This window comes from Rhinolophus ferrumequinum, chromosome 4 (genome assembly GCF_004115265.2).
Source record: "Rhinolophus ferrumequinum isolate MPI-CBG mRhiFer1 chromosome 4, mRhiFer1_v1.p, whole genome shotgun sequence".
Lineage (NCBI taxonomy): Eukaryota > Metazoa > Chordata > Mammalia > Chiroptera > Rhinolophidae > Rhinolophus > Rhinolophus ferrumequinum.
This window is the reverse complement of record NC_046287.1, coordinates 71,709,221-71,725,842: the sequence shown is the minus strand read 5'-3', so window position 1 is coordinate 71,725,842 and position 16,622 is coordinate 71,709,221. Positions and strand designations below refer to the sequence as shown.

The 16,622-nt window shown below is 33.7% G+C and overlaps 1 protein-coding gene across 1 annotated transcript in view; it reads left to right on the top strand.

The window, feature by feature from the left end:
* MSR1 (macrophage scavenger receptor 1) overlaps nucleotides 1-16,212 on the top strand; it is a 72,867-nt gene extending 56,655 nt beyond the window's left edge. Inside the window, exons 9-10 of the mRNA XM_033105130.1 lie at nucleotides 4,732-4,920; nucleotides 15,066-16,212. Of these exons, the coding sequence (XP_032961021.1) occupies nucleotides 4,732-4,920; nucleotides 15,066-15,199 (323 nt within the window). The 3' untranslated portion in view covers nucleotides 15,200-16,212. The remainder of the gene's footprint in view (nucleotides 1-4,731; nucleotides 4,921-15,065) is intronic.
* The last annotated feature ends 410 nt before the right edge of the window (nucleotides 16,213-16,622 follow it).

Genomic DNA, 16,622 nt, shown 5'->3' with positions numbered 1-16,622 from the left:
GCAAAAATAACTTGTTAACTTTTATTATATTTGAACTTGTTAACTTTTATTATATTTGGTGTTATTTCCTCAGATTAAATTACAAAACCTTTTGTAAAATGTCTGCTTTTTTACATAGTTTTATTTTGGTATCTATGGTCATATAAATATGAATGAGCAATTAGTATAATAAATATTTTATATGATGTTTTTATTTTACATACAGACTTTAAAAAATATATAGAAATTATCAGTACTACACACTTCCCTCTACAACTAGGAAGTAAGAATAATAAGATTGCCTTTAGAAAGTTAAATTACAATGAATCAGAGCAGAGATATGTCAAATCATGTAACCTGATTGAATGTATTAACATTATACAAAGAAAAATGTGTTAACCAAATGGCTTGTTGGCCAGTCCCAGAGGCAAAATCACCCTGCTATGTCTCATTGTAAATTAATAAATTAATTAAATGAATAATTCACTTATTGTGATTTGACTTCCTATGAAGATTACCCATGGGGAGAAAATGGCCTTGTCAAGCAGATACAAATATTCCAGTTTCTGAGGCAATTACATTTCTCCCCGTAAATTGAATTGACATTTAGTCACAAGATTCTGTTAAACATTAGTCTGCCTCTAAGAGATAAATCTTCCAAACCTACAAAATCAGGTTTTGGAATATGTAAGGCTTCTGATCAGACCTTCCCACCAGACCCTCCTGCCTTGGGGGATACTCAGTAGACAGCCATGTAGTTTTTTTCCATAATAAAATTCACGTTTATCTCAGTCAAATTGATCTTTTCCTTCACGATTTGCCTTATTGCTTCTACATGCAGAAACTACATTTCCTCTAGAGACTTATGAAATACTGAATTCTATTTCTTCTACTGTTTGATACTTTAAGCATTTACCCATTTAAATCACTTAGGTAGTGCAATTTGCGTATCAAGAAGAGCTCACCATTCATTCATTCATTCATTCATTCATTCATTCAAACCATAACTCTTTATCAATTGACTAAGTGAAAATCTACACTTTTTCAGGTGCTGAAAAGATAACTGTAAGGATCTCAGTCTAGTAGAGAAAATAAAATAGTTGACAGTGCTTTGATAGGTTAGTAATGCTATGGGTGTTGGAAGACAAAACCTATCCAAAGCCCAGGGACTGAGGGTGGAAAATGGAAGGTGTGTGTGTGGGAAAGGAAGGTGGGAAGAAGTGGGGGCTTAAGGGAATATTCCAGACAGGGCCAAAGCTCCAAAAATAAAGAATAATAAGGCTTATTTGGGCAATGTGAGTAATAATATTACTGAAATAAAAAGAGCAGGAGTGCAAAGGCCGAGTGGTTCTCACAGAGTTAGACTAGAGAAAAGCAGAGATAAATTATAATCTTATTTATTTCAGAGATCATTTGGTAGGAGTATCCGTACTGAAATCGTCTATTATTCTAGTCTATAGTGTTTTCAACTACAACAGGGGTTGGCAAGCTTTTTCTGTAAAGGGCCCAATAGTAAATATTTTTGGTTTGCATGCCAGAAGGTGTCTGCCACAACTATTCAACTCCGCTGTTTTAGCTTGAAAGGGGTGCCCAGACAATATGCAAACAAATGGGTGTGGCTGCATTACAATAACACTTTGTTTCCATAACACACAGTAGGCTGGAATTGGCCTATGAGTCATATTTTGCTTATCAGTGGTGGAGAAAATTTCTTCAAAATAGTAGATAATCATATTTAGAAATAACAAAGGTCAAATAAACTCACATCTAAAATCATAGGGTAGGTTTTTTCTACATACTATTTTGTTAAGAGCTCCTCTTTAAGGAAGATAGCATTCATTATGGAATTATATATATATATATATATATACATACACATATATATACATATATGTAATATATATATGTAATATATATATATATATGTGTATATATATATATATACATATATCCAAGGGCCATATAATAAGGAACATCCTTGTTATTTCTAAATAAATATCACTATAGCTATCTTGTTTCTCCTGCTAAAAGATAAGATGTTTGGATATATACACACACACCACACACACACACACACACGCACACTAATTCCATATATATATTTATATAATATATATTTATAAAATACATATATTTGAATGAATAAGGTGATTAATATCACAGATAATATATTCATTCCAATGTTTTCATCACAAAATAAAAACCTCAAAATTTCTAAAACTTTTAAAAATAAAAACCTTATATTTGTACATCATTTTGAAGAATGCACTATTTCTGCCAACATTCATAATGACCTCAAAAATACATGAACCTTGAAGGCAGGACATGCATTTTATTCAATTATTCCCAGGAAAATGCCTCTCACAGAGAAGTTGTGTTAAGATGCATTTAACTAAGAGCAATAAAATTTTCTTTCTCTTTTTAACAGTTAAAAATTTGGTCATAGAGAGGTTAAATGTTTTAATAACGTCTCATAAACAACGTCAGAGAAGGAACTAAAATCCAGCTTAACTCCTGTAATTTTAATTTCAGTTATACTCTATTGCCACAGATATGAAAAAGAACACAGGGCTAACCATATATTAATAGTATAATTAATACTGAATAAATACACCAAGATTATTAAAATGTCTTTTATGGGATGGATTTACTGTCTTTGCTCAAAAGTCCCCTTGAACAAGAAACTGCCTCTGGACTCCTACTCCACAAATACCATGTTAATGAAAGTGACCCTATCTTTGGCCCAAGCAGGTAAGTCCCCAAATGGTGGGCATCTAGCCCAAACCAAGCCATAGAAGGACTTCACTGGGTATTTTAGAACTGTCACTGAGAAAGAGACTGCAAAATACAACTCAGGAGTTATTAACAGACATGTTCTATCAAGTGGACCGGGAAAAAGAAATATCCAGCTTGCAACAAAAGAAAAGAATGAAGCAATTTACACAGAGACCATTGGACAAAACTTGGAGAGAAAGTCCTGAGCCGATTCCAGTTGGTTCAGCTGTTCTAGATGTCTAAATATAATCTTATCCCCTGGGATCCAGAGGGAATCCTGTGGTCCTTAACATACATTATCATCTCCAATTACAAAGTAATAACTAATACAAAGAGTCATTCAGTGAGCACATAGTCAATGTTTATCTGTGTTTATCTGATTTGAATCTGGAAACAGTCTACATTAATAAAGTTAAGAGGACAATTGAGACAACTACCCATAAAAAAAAATACATTAAAATTACTCTCTTCTGAAATCGTTAGGCACAAGGCAAATATTCCCCAGTGGAGAAAAATCTGTCTGACTCAATATGTTAGCTTGATACCAAAGAAACCCTAAGCATTGTTTATATCTATATAACGCGCTGGCTAAATTCAGAGAAAATTCTGACCTGCAGACTTACAGAGAAAATGCTGTGACTGAGGCTGTTCAAAATGACAAAATGGACTTTTCTCCATCATCAAAAAGGCGTAGCTGACCAAGCCTGTTGGCCTCTTTCCCCTATATTAGTTCAGAGATGGTCAAGAAACAACAAAGTGTGGTCACGTGTCAGTAATTGATTTATAATTGGAAAATATTTAATTGACAAATAGGTATAGGCACGCTCAAACATATTTAGCCCTAAAAAATTCAATGGCGGGGCTTACTCCACTTTAAGATTGCACTAGGGTAGGGGATTTGGAAGAAACATGCAGCCATTTTTTTTTTTTTTTACAACAAATGAGGCTAAAGGATTGTATAAAAGCATTAGCAGAGGTTTCTGATTAACATGCCTGTTCTTTTAAATGTTCAATATGATCTTCTAGGTTAGTAATCTTCAAAGTATTGTCCATGAAACAACAGCACAAGCATCACTTGGGAACTCGTTAAAGGAACAAACTCAAGACCTAGTGAATCAGAAATTCTGGGTATGGGGCAGCAATATGTGATTTTAAAGCATCGTGCTGTAAATTGACTTGTGGTTGTCTATTCCTCCTTCCCCACACCAGATTTATATGTTGAAGCCCAAAACCCCAATGTGATAATATTTGGAGGTGGGATCTTTAGGAGATGAGTAAGTTTGGAAGAAGTTGTGAGGATAGGGTCCTCCTGAGGGGATTAGCACCCTGAAGACATCAGAGAGCTTGTTCTCTCTCTCCTTCCAAAAATTGCCTGCCTTTTTATCTCATTCAAAAAAGGAAAGCTATTTGGGGACAAAATCCAGGGGCTGTATAATAAGGAACATCCTTGCTATTTCTAAATGAATGTTGTTGCTATAGTTTTCTTGCATCTCCTGCTGAAAGATAGGATGTTTGGTCATCTATTTTTGAGTTCATGATATTATAAAATGTCTTCTCCACGTCCTATGTCATTGAAACTCACTGGATCATGAGTTCCAGTTTGTGTGTCAGTGTGTCAAGAAAATAATGAATCATTTTGTTATAAAATTTTCTAAATGTTATAAAAAATCTACATAACATTGAAAAACTCATAAATGTTGGATTTTAAAGTCATTGGAATATAATCCCGGAAGTGTTCTCATGTGTGTAATTTATATAAAGGTTTTACTCTTCAGCTTTGACTAATGCAATGTTTGCAATTAAACTCTTTGCCAATAGGTGGTGCTAGAAAGTTTAAAATTTATTACAATAGTTGAACTTCCTGAAAAAAAATGTGCTAAAATCTTTTTTAAAAAACATCATGAAACCACACACACACACACACACACACACACACACACACACCCCACAATTAACCCCTGCTTGTTTTTGTTACAGCTCCATCTAAGACAGTTCGACTTGTTGGTGGTAGAGGCCCTCACGAGGGGAGAGTGGAGATTTTCCATGATGGCCAGTGGGGTACAGTTTGTGATGACCACTGGGAATTGCGTGGTGGACTGGTCATCTGTAGGAGTTTGGGATTCCCAGGTGTTCAAAATGTGCATAAGGGAGCTAATTTTGGACAAGGTAATTTTTTTAAGATGTTATTTATTTACTTTTTATTTCATTTTATTTTAATGAAGCATAGGCATTTTCTAATAGGTAGAATCAAGTAGAGATGGGAACATATAGGATGGAAAGAAAAATTCTATGTAGGATTTTTTTTTAAATTGCCGTTCCTATAAAGTAGAAATGAAAAGAAAGGGATATTAAAATACAAGTGACATATGCTCTTAGACAACTTTTAATGTTTAAATTTCATTTATATTCAATTGGCTAGTTGGAGAGTACTAACACAGAGGAAAACAGAGTGGTAAAGCAGGACCAGTGAGTTACTGACAAAGCACAACATCCTGGCAAGCTCAGTTTACATCGCTGGGTCTTGTGGGCCTCTGAGCAACTCCGGGTGCTCACTCATATTCTCTCCTCAGTGGAACTGGAGAGGAGAGTGTCAGGTTATTTGTATTTACTTCCTAGTCATGTCCTTCAGGAATGAGGTCTATCCTTGGTACATGATGGACCACCTGCATTCTGAGGGACAGCGAAAAGCCTTGAAAGGGAAAGAAGCAATTACATGAGTTCTCTGTACCTACTGTTTTTTACTTCTCCTCCTTTAAGGAACATGATGGAAATAAGGAAAGGGAAAGGTTACTTTCCCTGCTGTTTGAGGTTGATAAAACATTGATTACTGGATGGCTCAGTAGCCTGTTCTATGAATGTATTAAAAGAACTAGGAAGAAAATTTGCAGGGGACAAAATATTTGAATGTGTACCCATGACATTTCTACTATCTCATTTCTTTTTCTCTAAATTGGCACCTGAAAATAGGTTTTATGTATAGTTAAACATATGCAACTGTTTCAATTCTGAATGGCAAAGAGATTAGAAAAATATAGCCATATATGTGTGTGTGTGTGTGTGTGTGTGTGTATTAGCATTTTAAAGTCAGTATTTCCTACTTATTTATCCTACTGTCCAAATCTGATAAATAATTGGTTTCTCTGAAGTTGATGTTACCAAAACAAACAAACAAAAAAGATTTAGCCTTCTTGATTTCATAATTATTATTCTAGAGAGATATGGGCAAGAGAAAATTGTATGCAAAATTATAAATATGAGATTATCTGATAATGCTATTTTATCTATAGTGATAAAATAGGGGAATGTGTCAAATCATATCAAAAGAGAACAAGATAAGATTGACTTCTTAAATTCATAAGAGATATTGTTAACTAATGTTATTATACAATTTATTGAGTGAAAACTATGTGTCAGGCATTGTGATAAACACCTGAATATAAAAATAGGTCACGATTCCATCCTTTATTCCTTAACCTAAATGAATCCGCTATGTCAGATTTAAGAGACAAATTTAAATACGAGTCCAGGTTCTAAAGTCTTTAGAGACCAGAAAGATAATACAATTTCATGAACAGCCATGACAAGACTGAAGAGTAGTGATGTTGAGAGTTTCTGTACCCAGGTTCAGCCTCTGGCCATTAGCTTTTAATTTGTGTCCTAAAGGTTTAAATGGAAGAAACAAAGTAAACAGAAAATATCCATAATTGGCCACAACCAAATAGCTCTTTGAAATTTCCAAATATTCTATTTCGATTACATTTTCAGAACTTTTCGCCCAGGATGAAAAGTGTGAGACTAAAATCATTTTAGCACCTGTAAAATTTACCTCCTAAAGTGAAATGGTTATAAATATCAATAAACTAGATTTTTTGTTGGTGGTGTTCCAGAGAAGGGGGAAAGAAAAAATCCCCAACTCTTGGCCACTAGAGAATCGAATGAATCAGTTAATCATTTAGCAAGTTTAAGCTGCCAATCTGAGTTTCCACAATATTTTATGGGGAGAGAATCCATTTCTATGGTAACTAAGGTCCATAGCATGAATGGCTATTTTTAAATACTAGGCTGTATAAAGCATTTCAAATGTCTATGAGGTGGACAGCTACAGTTTTAGTAGAAGGCATATAACTCTCATCCACAGCACCTTTAGTCACTTTGTAGGTGGCTAAAAAGTCTTCTTCTCTAAATAGCATGTGATGATCTGAATTCTTAGGATGTGCTTTTGTTGCCAGAATGAAATACAGTTTGCCAGTTGTCTAGATAATTTAATCAATGGGGACTAGCTGACTAGCTCAATCCAAAATGAGAAAAATACACTAAAATACCTTTTATCAATATAAGTGATGTCATAGCTTACTTACTTCAAAGAGTTGACGGCTCTGCATTTAGTTTTCTATCTTTAAGAAACAAGCCTGGTAGTACAGTTTATTAATTTCTTATATCTTGAAGTAAAACCTTTAATCTATTACAAAGAGAAAACCAGTTCAGAGCAACAGCTCTAGCATATGTACCTGAATTCAGGGGAAACTAATAACGTTTGGCAAAATACAACTTGTGGTAGGAAAGAGAACAAGATGTTGTACCCCTGTTTTATTTCTTCTGTGTATATGAAGCCTTATCACAGACTTCTAAGCTGCTTTTCCATTGAAGTTCCCAAACACAGATGGTAAAAGCCACAGTTGGAGACTATTGTTTTAAGATTGCATTAACTTTAAGGCCTAGTCTTATAAGTAAAATACTCTTTGCCCCGCAGCTTTTATTCATTCCTGCTCATATCCCTAGACATTTCTGGTCTAAAGCACTGGTAAAAAGGAAGAAAATATGTGTTTTAAAATACTGGCAAGAAAATGTTTTCTGTTTAAATAAGTAATGAAACAATAGAGTTTAGTCTCCTGTGGTTGTTTTTTTGCCTATACGGAGGCAATTTTCTCCAGTTTTCTTCAGCTAACTGACTACTTCTCTAAGATGAATGTTCGTTTTTAGTGAGGCTGTGTATTTATGGTAGTTGGTGATTCTATACATTATATTAGAGATTAATTATAATAAAACAACAAGGCATGTCAGAATTTTGTTTTTCCTTTCTCATTTTCAAGTGCCTGCTGAAGTAAATTGGAAAGACTAGGCGCTTGATAACTAAGGAGATATGAGTTGAGACTTTAGCTCTGGTACTTATGTCTCAGAATTTCATTTTTTTTTCAATAAAATAATAATAATAATAATAATAATAATAATAATAATAATAATAATACCAACCCAGCAGATTTATTCTGAATCTTAAGTGAGCTGTCGTACAAAATGTGCCCAGTACAAAGCCTGCCTCGCAGCTTCGCTCAAGAGTGGCAGAGATCATCACCAACGATATAATTGCAAGTGTATTTTCCATCCTCTTTGAAAAGTAGAAGAGTCAGATCAGTATTGTACAGTGACAGCAGTGATGTTCCAAGGCTCTTAAAGTTGAGCGGGATTTTCCACTGTACAGACAGAGTTGTGACGGATATGCACTGTCTAGGAACTCGGATGATCTCCCCACTGAACCCAAAGCAGATCGGCTCTCATCTCAGCTCTCTATGTAGAGTTCAGTACCACACAATTGATGGATAATTATCAGAATTTTAAAATAACAAAGCAAGATGAGCAGAGAGAAAGAATAGAACTGAGGTTACTTGTTCTGAAGAAAAAGAATCTGAGAAATAATTTTCATGATCTGCTTCATTGTACATTGTATTTTAAGAAACAGGCTTACATTGTAAGCTGATTTTGGATTAGACATGGCAAATGACCTCTTTATGGAAAGCTGTTTGAACTCCTGATTTTCCCACTCCTCCACCTTAAAATTACCGTTTCACTCAGGGGTAAACAAAAAAAGCGATTTGGAATGCAGAATAGAGACAGGAAAGGAAACTTAGAAATATGAGTGGAGGAAATAGGACGAGAAAGAAATGCGTTAGAATTTTAATTATTTGTCATTTCTTAGGAAAGTAAGAAGAATCAAATTAATACTACTTTATACATTATTAGCAGCATTGAAACAAGAAGGAAAAATTTGAATTTGTTCCCATTGTATAATTCCCCCATTAAAGAAAGAATACAATTTTCTGGACACAGTCCTCCCCCCTCCCCTTATTTTTTCTGGTGTTAAAATAGCAATCCTGGTTTACCTGAGATAATCCTTGCAGCTTCATAAAAAAAAAGAAAAAAAAAATATTTATAAGAATAAAGCTTAAAGCCTGGTCCTTTAAATAATAGGTTCCTTCTTTTGGATGAACCTTTTGCATAAAATGGAATGTTCTTTCTTTTTCCTGACAAAAAGGTTAAATTAAGGAAGCACTGAGAGGTATCTGGTGCTTGACATTGCAGGAGCGGGAAAGGGGAGTGAGTCGCTTCTCTCCCTACGTAGGCTTTCCAGTCTCTTGTCCCAGTGGTCTCCCTGTAGCAAACTTGGATGAGCTTTATCAGGAAATGGTGGTACTCCGGGAATTTGAGCCGGGCTTATCTGAGGCTATACGCTGATGCAGGAAGTGAGAGCTGGACCTGAAGCCTCTATGTCATCTCAGTTTATAGAAGTTTGTGCTGATTCACACTTGAAAGCAGAAAACAAAATTCTAAACACGAATGTCATCATTGATTCATTATCCCTCTCACATTCCATAATCAGTTTTCTAAATGGAATTTTAAAAAATATAAGAATAAACTGAAGGAGATCAAAAAATATAACTGCACCTCTGCTTTAGTTAATGGGAGTAAAAATAATCTCAAAAATAAATAAAATATATCAATGGGTCAGAAGTCAAATACATACTGATCCCTGCAAATTTTAAAATGTAAATATTTACATGTTGGATATTACAGAACCTGATATATAGAGCCTATAGAGTTCTAAACATATTTGTTTGGTTACTTATGGCAACAGAGACAATGCTAAGTATGAAATAATATTGTTTGTCAAGAGCTCACTACATGATTTTATTTAGTGCACACAGTGCCTGTGAAAAACATGTATTATAGCCCCAGTTTTTCAGAGAAAGTAAGTAAAGCTGTCATCTGTCACAAAACTTGCCCAAATTTACATAGCTATTGTTGTGGTTGGTGGAGGGAGGTCTAGATTCATTGTCTCAGCCTGTCTCTTTTCACTAGATAGAATGTCCTAAGTTCTTTATCCTTAAGAACTATATGTCTAAAGAGCTTGCTTTTTCATTTAATATAATAATAATAATTAAATCATTAGGATTCAAACAATATTTCTATTACAAAAGCAAAGGTTTTCTTGGACTGATTGATTGTAAGAGTAGTAATAGTAACCTGGAGAGCACCAGTATTTTTGAAATGTTTTTAACAGTGGTGAGTCTTTTCGACTTGAAATTTTAAGGCAGATAAAACAGAAAAAATATTAAGGGAATGTGATCTCAAAATACGAAATCTTTCAAGAACACTTTTTGGTTCCCAAATTGCTCTTACTAGATATAGATAGCATAGTCCCATTTGTGTTTGTGAGTTTTTATATGTGTGAGTATTTTAAAATCATAGAAGTGTAAAGGTAAATGAAATCTTAGAGGTATTTTAGCCACATTCTTTTATTCTGCATAGATGATAAAACGGGGAATAAGTGGCTTCTTTAGAACCACAAAACTAGAATCCAGAACTATGGTCTGTTTACGCATTCTGTATTCCGATGCCCACTCCATTTTCAACTTTGAACAACAACAACAACAAAAAAATGAAATAAAATAATAATGTTTTCCTTGAAGGAGAAGCTGTTGACAAAAGTATTTCCCAATTAGATATTTTAAGTGATACAAATTCATATCAGCCAGCCATAACTGTATTTAATAAAGATTCTTTCAGAGATTTTCAACCATTTGTGATTTTTTGCTTCCCCACATATCTACTTAGCAGCTAATCTCAAACCTCATCATTTTAATACATATCTGGCTAATGTATGAAATCTGATTAACTTCTCTTTTATTTTCATGAAAGCGGTGGGTTACTGAAGATCAGAATACAAGAAACGCAAATCTCTGAAAGAAATAACAATATCTGTATTTTTAAAAAAGAGATTATGAGGAAATGGTGTCATCTGTTAAGCATACTCTCAAGTATTGCAAACCAAGCCCATCAAATTTCAGAAGTAACGAACAACACATTGAGCATTGTCTGCTTTTGGAAACAGCAAGTCGGTCAGTTCGTCCTCCCACAGCCCTGAAATTGTAAAGGGAATTGTAGATATACAGATGGTTAAGTAGATAAATAGACAGATGATAGGTTACAGTATAAAAACATATCTAAAATGTACACATCAATTTTGCACAGGTTTCCACTAAGTAGAAAGGATAGTTCAAAGGCAAAAACTGACAATGACAGCCGCAGCAAAAAAATCCTTGAATAACAGTTATTACCTAAGAAATAAAAACAAATTTTGTTTCTCCATCTTTGAGGTTTGCATGAAGATAAAATTTTACTAATTTTATGTACCTTTGCATTAATTTTTAATGCAGAAAACAACTTGGAAGGATATGGGAAATGCATATTAAAATTTTCCCTTAGGCTCAATAGTTTTAAATATATTAATATAGAAGTAAAACAACAAATCTTCAAAAAATATTTTTATAACTCTATTTGGGCTTCGATGTAGACAATAAATATGACCAAGTTCTAAAGGCGGTTATGTTCTGTTGTTTTGCTTGGTTCTCTCTGTTGAGAAAGCCATTCATCCTTCCTGAACCTCAGTATATTTACTCATGAAATGGAGATAGTTTGCATTATTTTACAAGATTATTAGAAGAGTAACTTTTAAAAATCATTTGTAAAACGACCTAGTATGTTCCCTGTGTCTGAAAACTTACTCACTGTGTCTGAATCTTTTCCAGTTAGCTAAAGAACAGAGTTACAAATATGTTCTTGGTGGAAAAAACACCGGAATAAGAACTAGGTGTTCGAGATGCAAGTATCAGTTCTGCCACTTATTACATGTACAACCTCAGTTGTTCCATGTACGTAAAACAGAAGTACTCACTAGGAGGCCAGTCCTAGAGAGAATGGATTTTGATTTTGTTCACTCATGCAGGGACTCAAAACAGATTTGTTCAACAACCGAATCTAATAATGCAGAAGATTGCAGTAAATCATTGATTTAAAGGCGCTGGCTCTAGACAGATACAAGGTGGGAATTCTCCGTCATTCATTAGCTATGTGACCTTGGGCAGTTACTTATTCTCTCTGATTTTTACTTTCCTCAACAGTAAAATAACACTATAAAAGCACTTAATGTTTTAAGGTTATTTGAGGATTCAATGAGATAACAGATCAAAAGTACTTTGAATGTTTCCCGCCACATTGTAAATTCTTCAAAGAGTGGGCTTAAATGTTCATTATTATTATGATAGCTTTGGTATTCTAACATCCATGAATTCCTTTACTGTGGTTTCTAAAAACTTGTGCCCACATGTCAGCACATTAATTGACTAAGTAACATCTGTCTTGTGCTGCCTCTATGGGGATAACCTTGCTGGTGTAGTAACCATTGGGAGGTCCAGCTCTTAATTCTTTTTTCCCGGGTTGTAAAAAGTCTGCACTGATGACATCTAACTCCAGTGACTAGATGTACAAAATGTAGAGTGAAAGCATCACAGTACCCTGGGTACGGAAGTCATGGAGCCATAACATTCTCGTGTTCCCAATTATGACAGAGCGGCAGCTTTCAGAAAAAGTTTTACTTGTATGTATTTATACAATTTATAAGTCTCCATAAATGTAGTAAATACAATTTATAAATGCCCCAATATTTTGACTCCCTTTCATGTTAACATGGGAGTAGTTTTACTCTTTGTGCAATTGTTATTATTTGCCTATATTTTTGCATAGTAGCCCTTTTGGACTTCCAAAAATTTGGTGTAGACTTTATATACAGTATTTAAAAAGAAGCACATATACAAACATGCTCACACATATACACACTCACCAACACAAATGGGACCATGCTATATACCTAGTAAGATCAATTTGGGAACCAAAAAGTGTTCTTGGAAAGATTTCTGGTTTTGAGATCATATTCCCTTAATCTTTTTTCTTTTTATCTGCCTTAAAATTTCAAGTTAAAAAAATTCACTGCTCTTATAAACATTTCAAAAAACACTGGTGCTCTCCAGGTTACTATTACTACTCTTACACTTAATCAGTCCAAGAAAACCTTTGCTTTTGTAACAGAAATATTGTTTGAATCCTAATGATTTAATTATTATCATATTAAATGAAAAATGCAATATTTCTAATTACCTTCATAATGTAAACCAGAATATAATTTTGTCTCATATTTGGATCATTCTAGTGAAGCCAAAAATTATTCAAAAATTAAGTGATTGCACCAATTTATTTTATATGTGGAAATCAAAACTTCCTATTTCTAAAAGTAAATAAAAACATGAACCATCACAGAAAACATCTATATAGACATCCTATTAACTGTTCTTCTGGCTTATGGATTCTTCTTCCATATTTCTGCCAGACACACACTTCTAAAATGTAGTTCTGAAAATGTCATTTCTTTTGGTAACTCACAATATAAAATTTTTAAAAATTTATAGTATGGTCCCAGCTTTCTATCCCACCTTCCTAATGTGTCCTTCCATCATTAGTATCCTTTTTGTTTCATATGCCAGGAAGACTGTTAACTATTCTAATACCTCAAGCATTTTCATACTCCCCCCACTATATGGAGTGACTTCTTTTTTTATACATGGAAACCTCTATCCATTTCTTTAAGGTTTGGTCAAATGTTATCCACATTGTGATTACAAAATTCCCAATATCTGCTAGTTTTTTCATATATTATGTGCACATACTACTGTTCAAATGGATACATTATTAATCATGTACATATTGTTAACTTATTGAGTTCACAGAATATTTGAAAAATCATTTGAAATGTTATTATATGTGACATTATATGTGCCTCTTTGAAAAACAAGTCTTAATTTAACACTTTTTTATAGCTACACAGAGTTCTGTTTCTAAGTTGAATTTATTTCCAAATATGTTTTATATAGTTCTTGTGACCGAGAATCTTTTAACATTATATTGATCCAAATGAAAAATATGATTTACTGATTCTGTTTGCAGTGTTAACATATTTATTTACCTTCCGCCAGTTTTTCAAAAGTATTTGTTAAAATTTAGCTGCTAAGTCATCAATTTTTTGAAATGTTCTTGAAAACTCAGTAGGATGAGTTTTTTGCAGTATTAAATTGTGTAACAAAACCCTATGAAATCATTCATTTAGAAGTTTCCAAAAGTTCTGGTTTCTGAATATTTTAAGTGTAAAAAAATAACTTATATATGTGATATACTTAGAAAATCTTTAGAGAATATCAGAAAAATATTTCCAGCATTCATTTTTAAAATGACCTTTACTCGCCATGAATTCCTTTTAAAAAAGCCATTGTTTTCTTCTTCATTGATAAAATAATGTTCTTATCTTAAAAGTGGCAGTTAAGTTTGTTTATTTAGATAAATATCAGCCAGGTAGCCTACTGCAGATAGCCTAGACTTTGTTTTTCCTTCTAATGCATCTGAGGAAGAGTTCAGACAAAGGATAAGTAAAGAATAGCATTAGTTCTGCTATTTTCTTGTTGTTTGTGTGTATTTGCCATTAATAATCCATGGTCTTCTTATACGACAGTCTGTAAGCCCTTTGCTGATTGTATTAGTCTTAGTTTAATTAAAAATAGGTAATATATTTGGTAAACCAGGCACAAGTAAACTGAAATACAGTGGAAGCAAGAACTCCAAGATACCTTACGTTCAGATATACCTCATACAGATACGTTTAGATCATCAAGTCATCGCATATATCCATTATTATTAAAGGTTATTTCTTTCTTTATTAAAAAAATAAAATAAAATCAATTTGTTAAATGCTTAGAACAAAGCAATCATTCTTTAATCTATGATTTTGTAGAACTGTGTATGTACTTTTGTTATAGCTCTTATACTTTGTATTTTAGTATTTTACACATTTACAAAATATAAAGTTTTCTGGGGTTGGGGGTTAATTTTTGAATCCTCATAGGGATCACAGGACTTGTATATACCGTGTTCTTGCAAAAATAAGACCTAACCAGAAAATAAGCCCTAGCATGATTTTTTTTTAGGATGACATCCCCTGAACATAAGCCCTACTGCGTCTTTTGAAGCAAAAATTAACATAAGACCCGGTCTATTTTCAAGGAAACATGGTAGATAATGAACAACACATGGCTTTGCTTCACTCAAACATAAACACTAACTACACTTACTACTGCAGTTGTATCTGATTTTTGCAGGTACTGGTCCAATATGGCTGAATGAAATATTTTGTTTTGGGAGAGAATCATCGATCGAAGAGTGTAAAATTCAAGTCTGGGGTGTGAGAGCCTGTTCACATGCTGAAGATGCTGGAGTCACTTGCACTTTATAATGTATCATTGTTTATTTACATATATGAAATCATTGCCAAATGATTTGTATTACTTTGCTCCATTAAATCAGTTTAACGAATATTTTAGGCATCAAGAACATCGTCCAAAGATAACGAATATATAAAAAATTACTGGGTAAACATCGAACACCTTCATACTGACTATATGTATATATTTGAACCATTTTAACACTAGATTTTTAAATAGAATTTTATTATATAGTGACTTATGTATTGAATTGAATATATTGAAGTTTAAGGTGTCTAGATTACAAATGCCAGTAATAATGAAAACACATTCCATCAATGTCTCCAATTTATCTTCACTGCAAGATTATAATTTTTGTCACTTGTGTCTTTGTAATCTATTGAGTTGATTTTAATTTAATTATTTTTTGAATAATGAGAGAGTTGAGAAAATTTCCTTTGTGCCAAGTTTGCAAAATCTTCAATCCATACATATTTCTAAAGGAATCTTATTCAGCTATCAAGATCTCTGAACATGCAATAACTTGGCTGTTAGAGAACATGTTAATGATATGTTTCAGCAATGATGGAAAACTCAGCAGGAGGTTTTACAGGCTCATCTATTAATATGGTCAATAATAACACAATTAACAACATGGTTATTAACAATAATAACATGTTTATTTTACACATTCATGTATTGACAGGTTTTTGTTCTTTTTTTTTAACTGATTCATAAATTTAGTTGAAAGCAGGACTTATGAGAAAAGGCACAAGCCTACCACTGCTACTATATATGTCCAAATAATTGTTGAATCAAAAATGTCATTTCAATCTGGAACTCAGATTGTTATGCATTTAAATAAAGTTGAATAATTAGATTGCTACAATTCTGGGAGACTCTGTTTAAAATGTAAATACATCTGCTTACTCCATTTAAATTAACAGCATGCAAATGTCTTTAGTGCAAAGGAAGTTTCAATTATCCTTCTTTGGAGTCTTTCTTGAAGTCAGTCCCTGCCTCCTCCCCTGTGCTGGATCTAGAAATGTGTTAGCGTAGCTATGCTAGAACTACATTTCCCAGGATTCTCTTTCCTAAATTGTTCTGATTTTTCAGGGACCACAAAAGACATTTTGCCTGGGAATGGGAAACTGAGAGTTTAGCAGCAGCCGCCATAGTTCTTTTTATGCTCAGAAAGTTGCTTCAGAGGCATAAGGGCACAGATACAGCATATACAGGTTGTCCCTGCTCTGCTGGCTGACTTGGTTTCCAGGACTGCAGCGCCTGTAGCTCCTGAAGTTCCCTCTGGAGCCTCCTTCAGTTTCTCCCACTGCTAGGCCAGGTGTACATGTAGCATCATGATCAATTAATTCACCCTCTTCTCCTGAGGCCACTTGAACCATCCAAGTCGGACTCAGTAAGACATTAATGCAGGTTCTAGTTCATCTTCTTGGG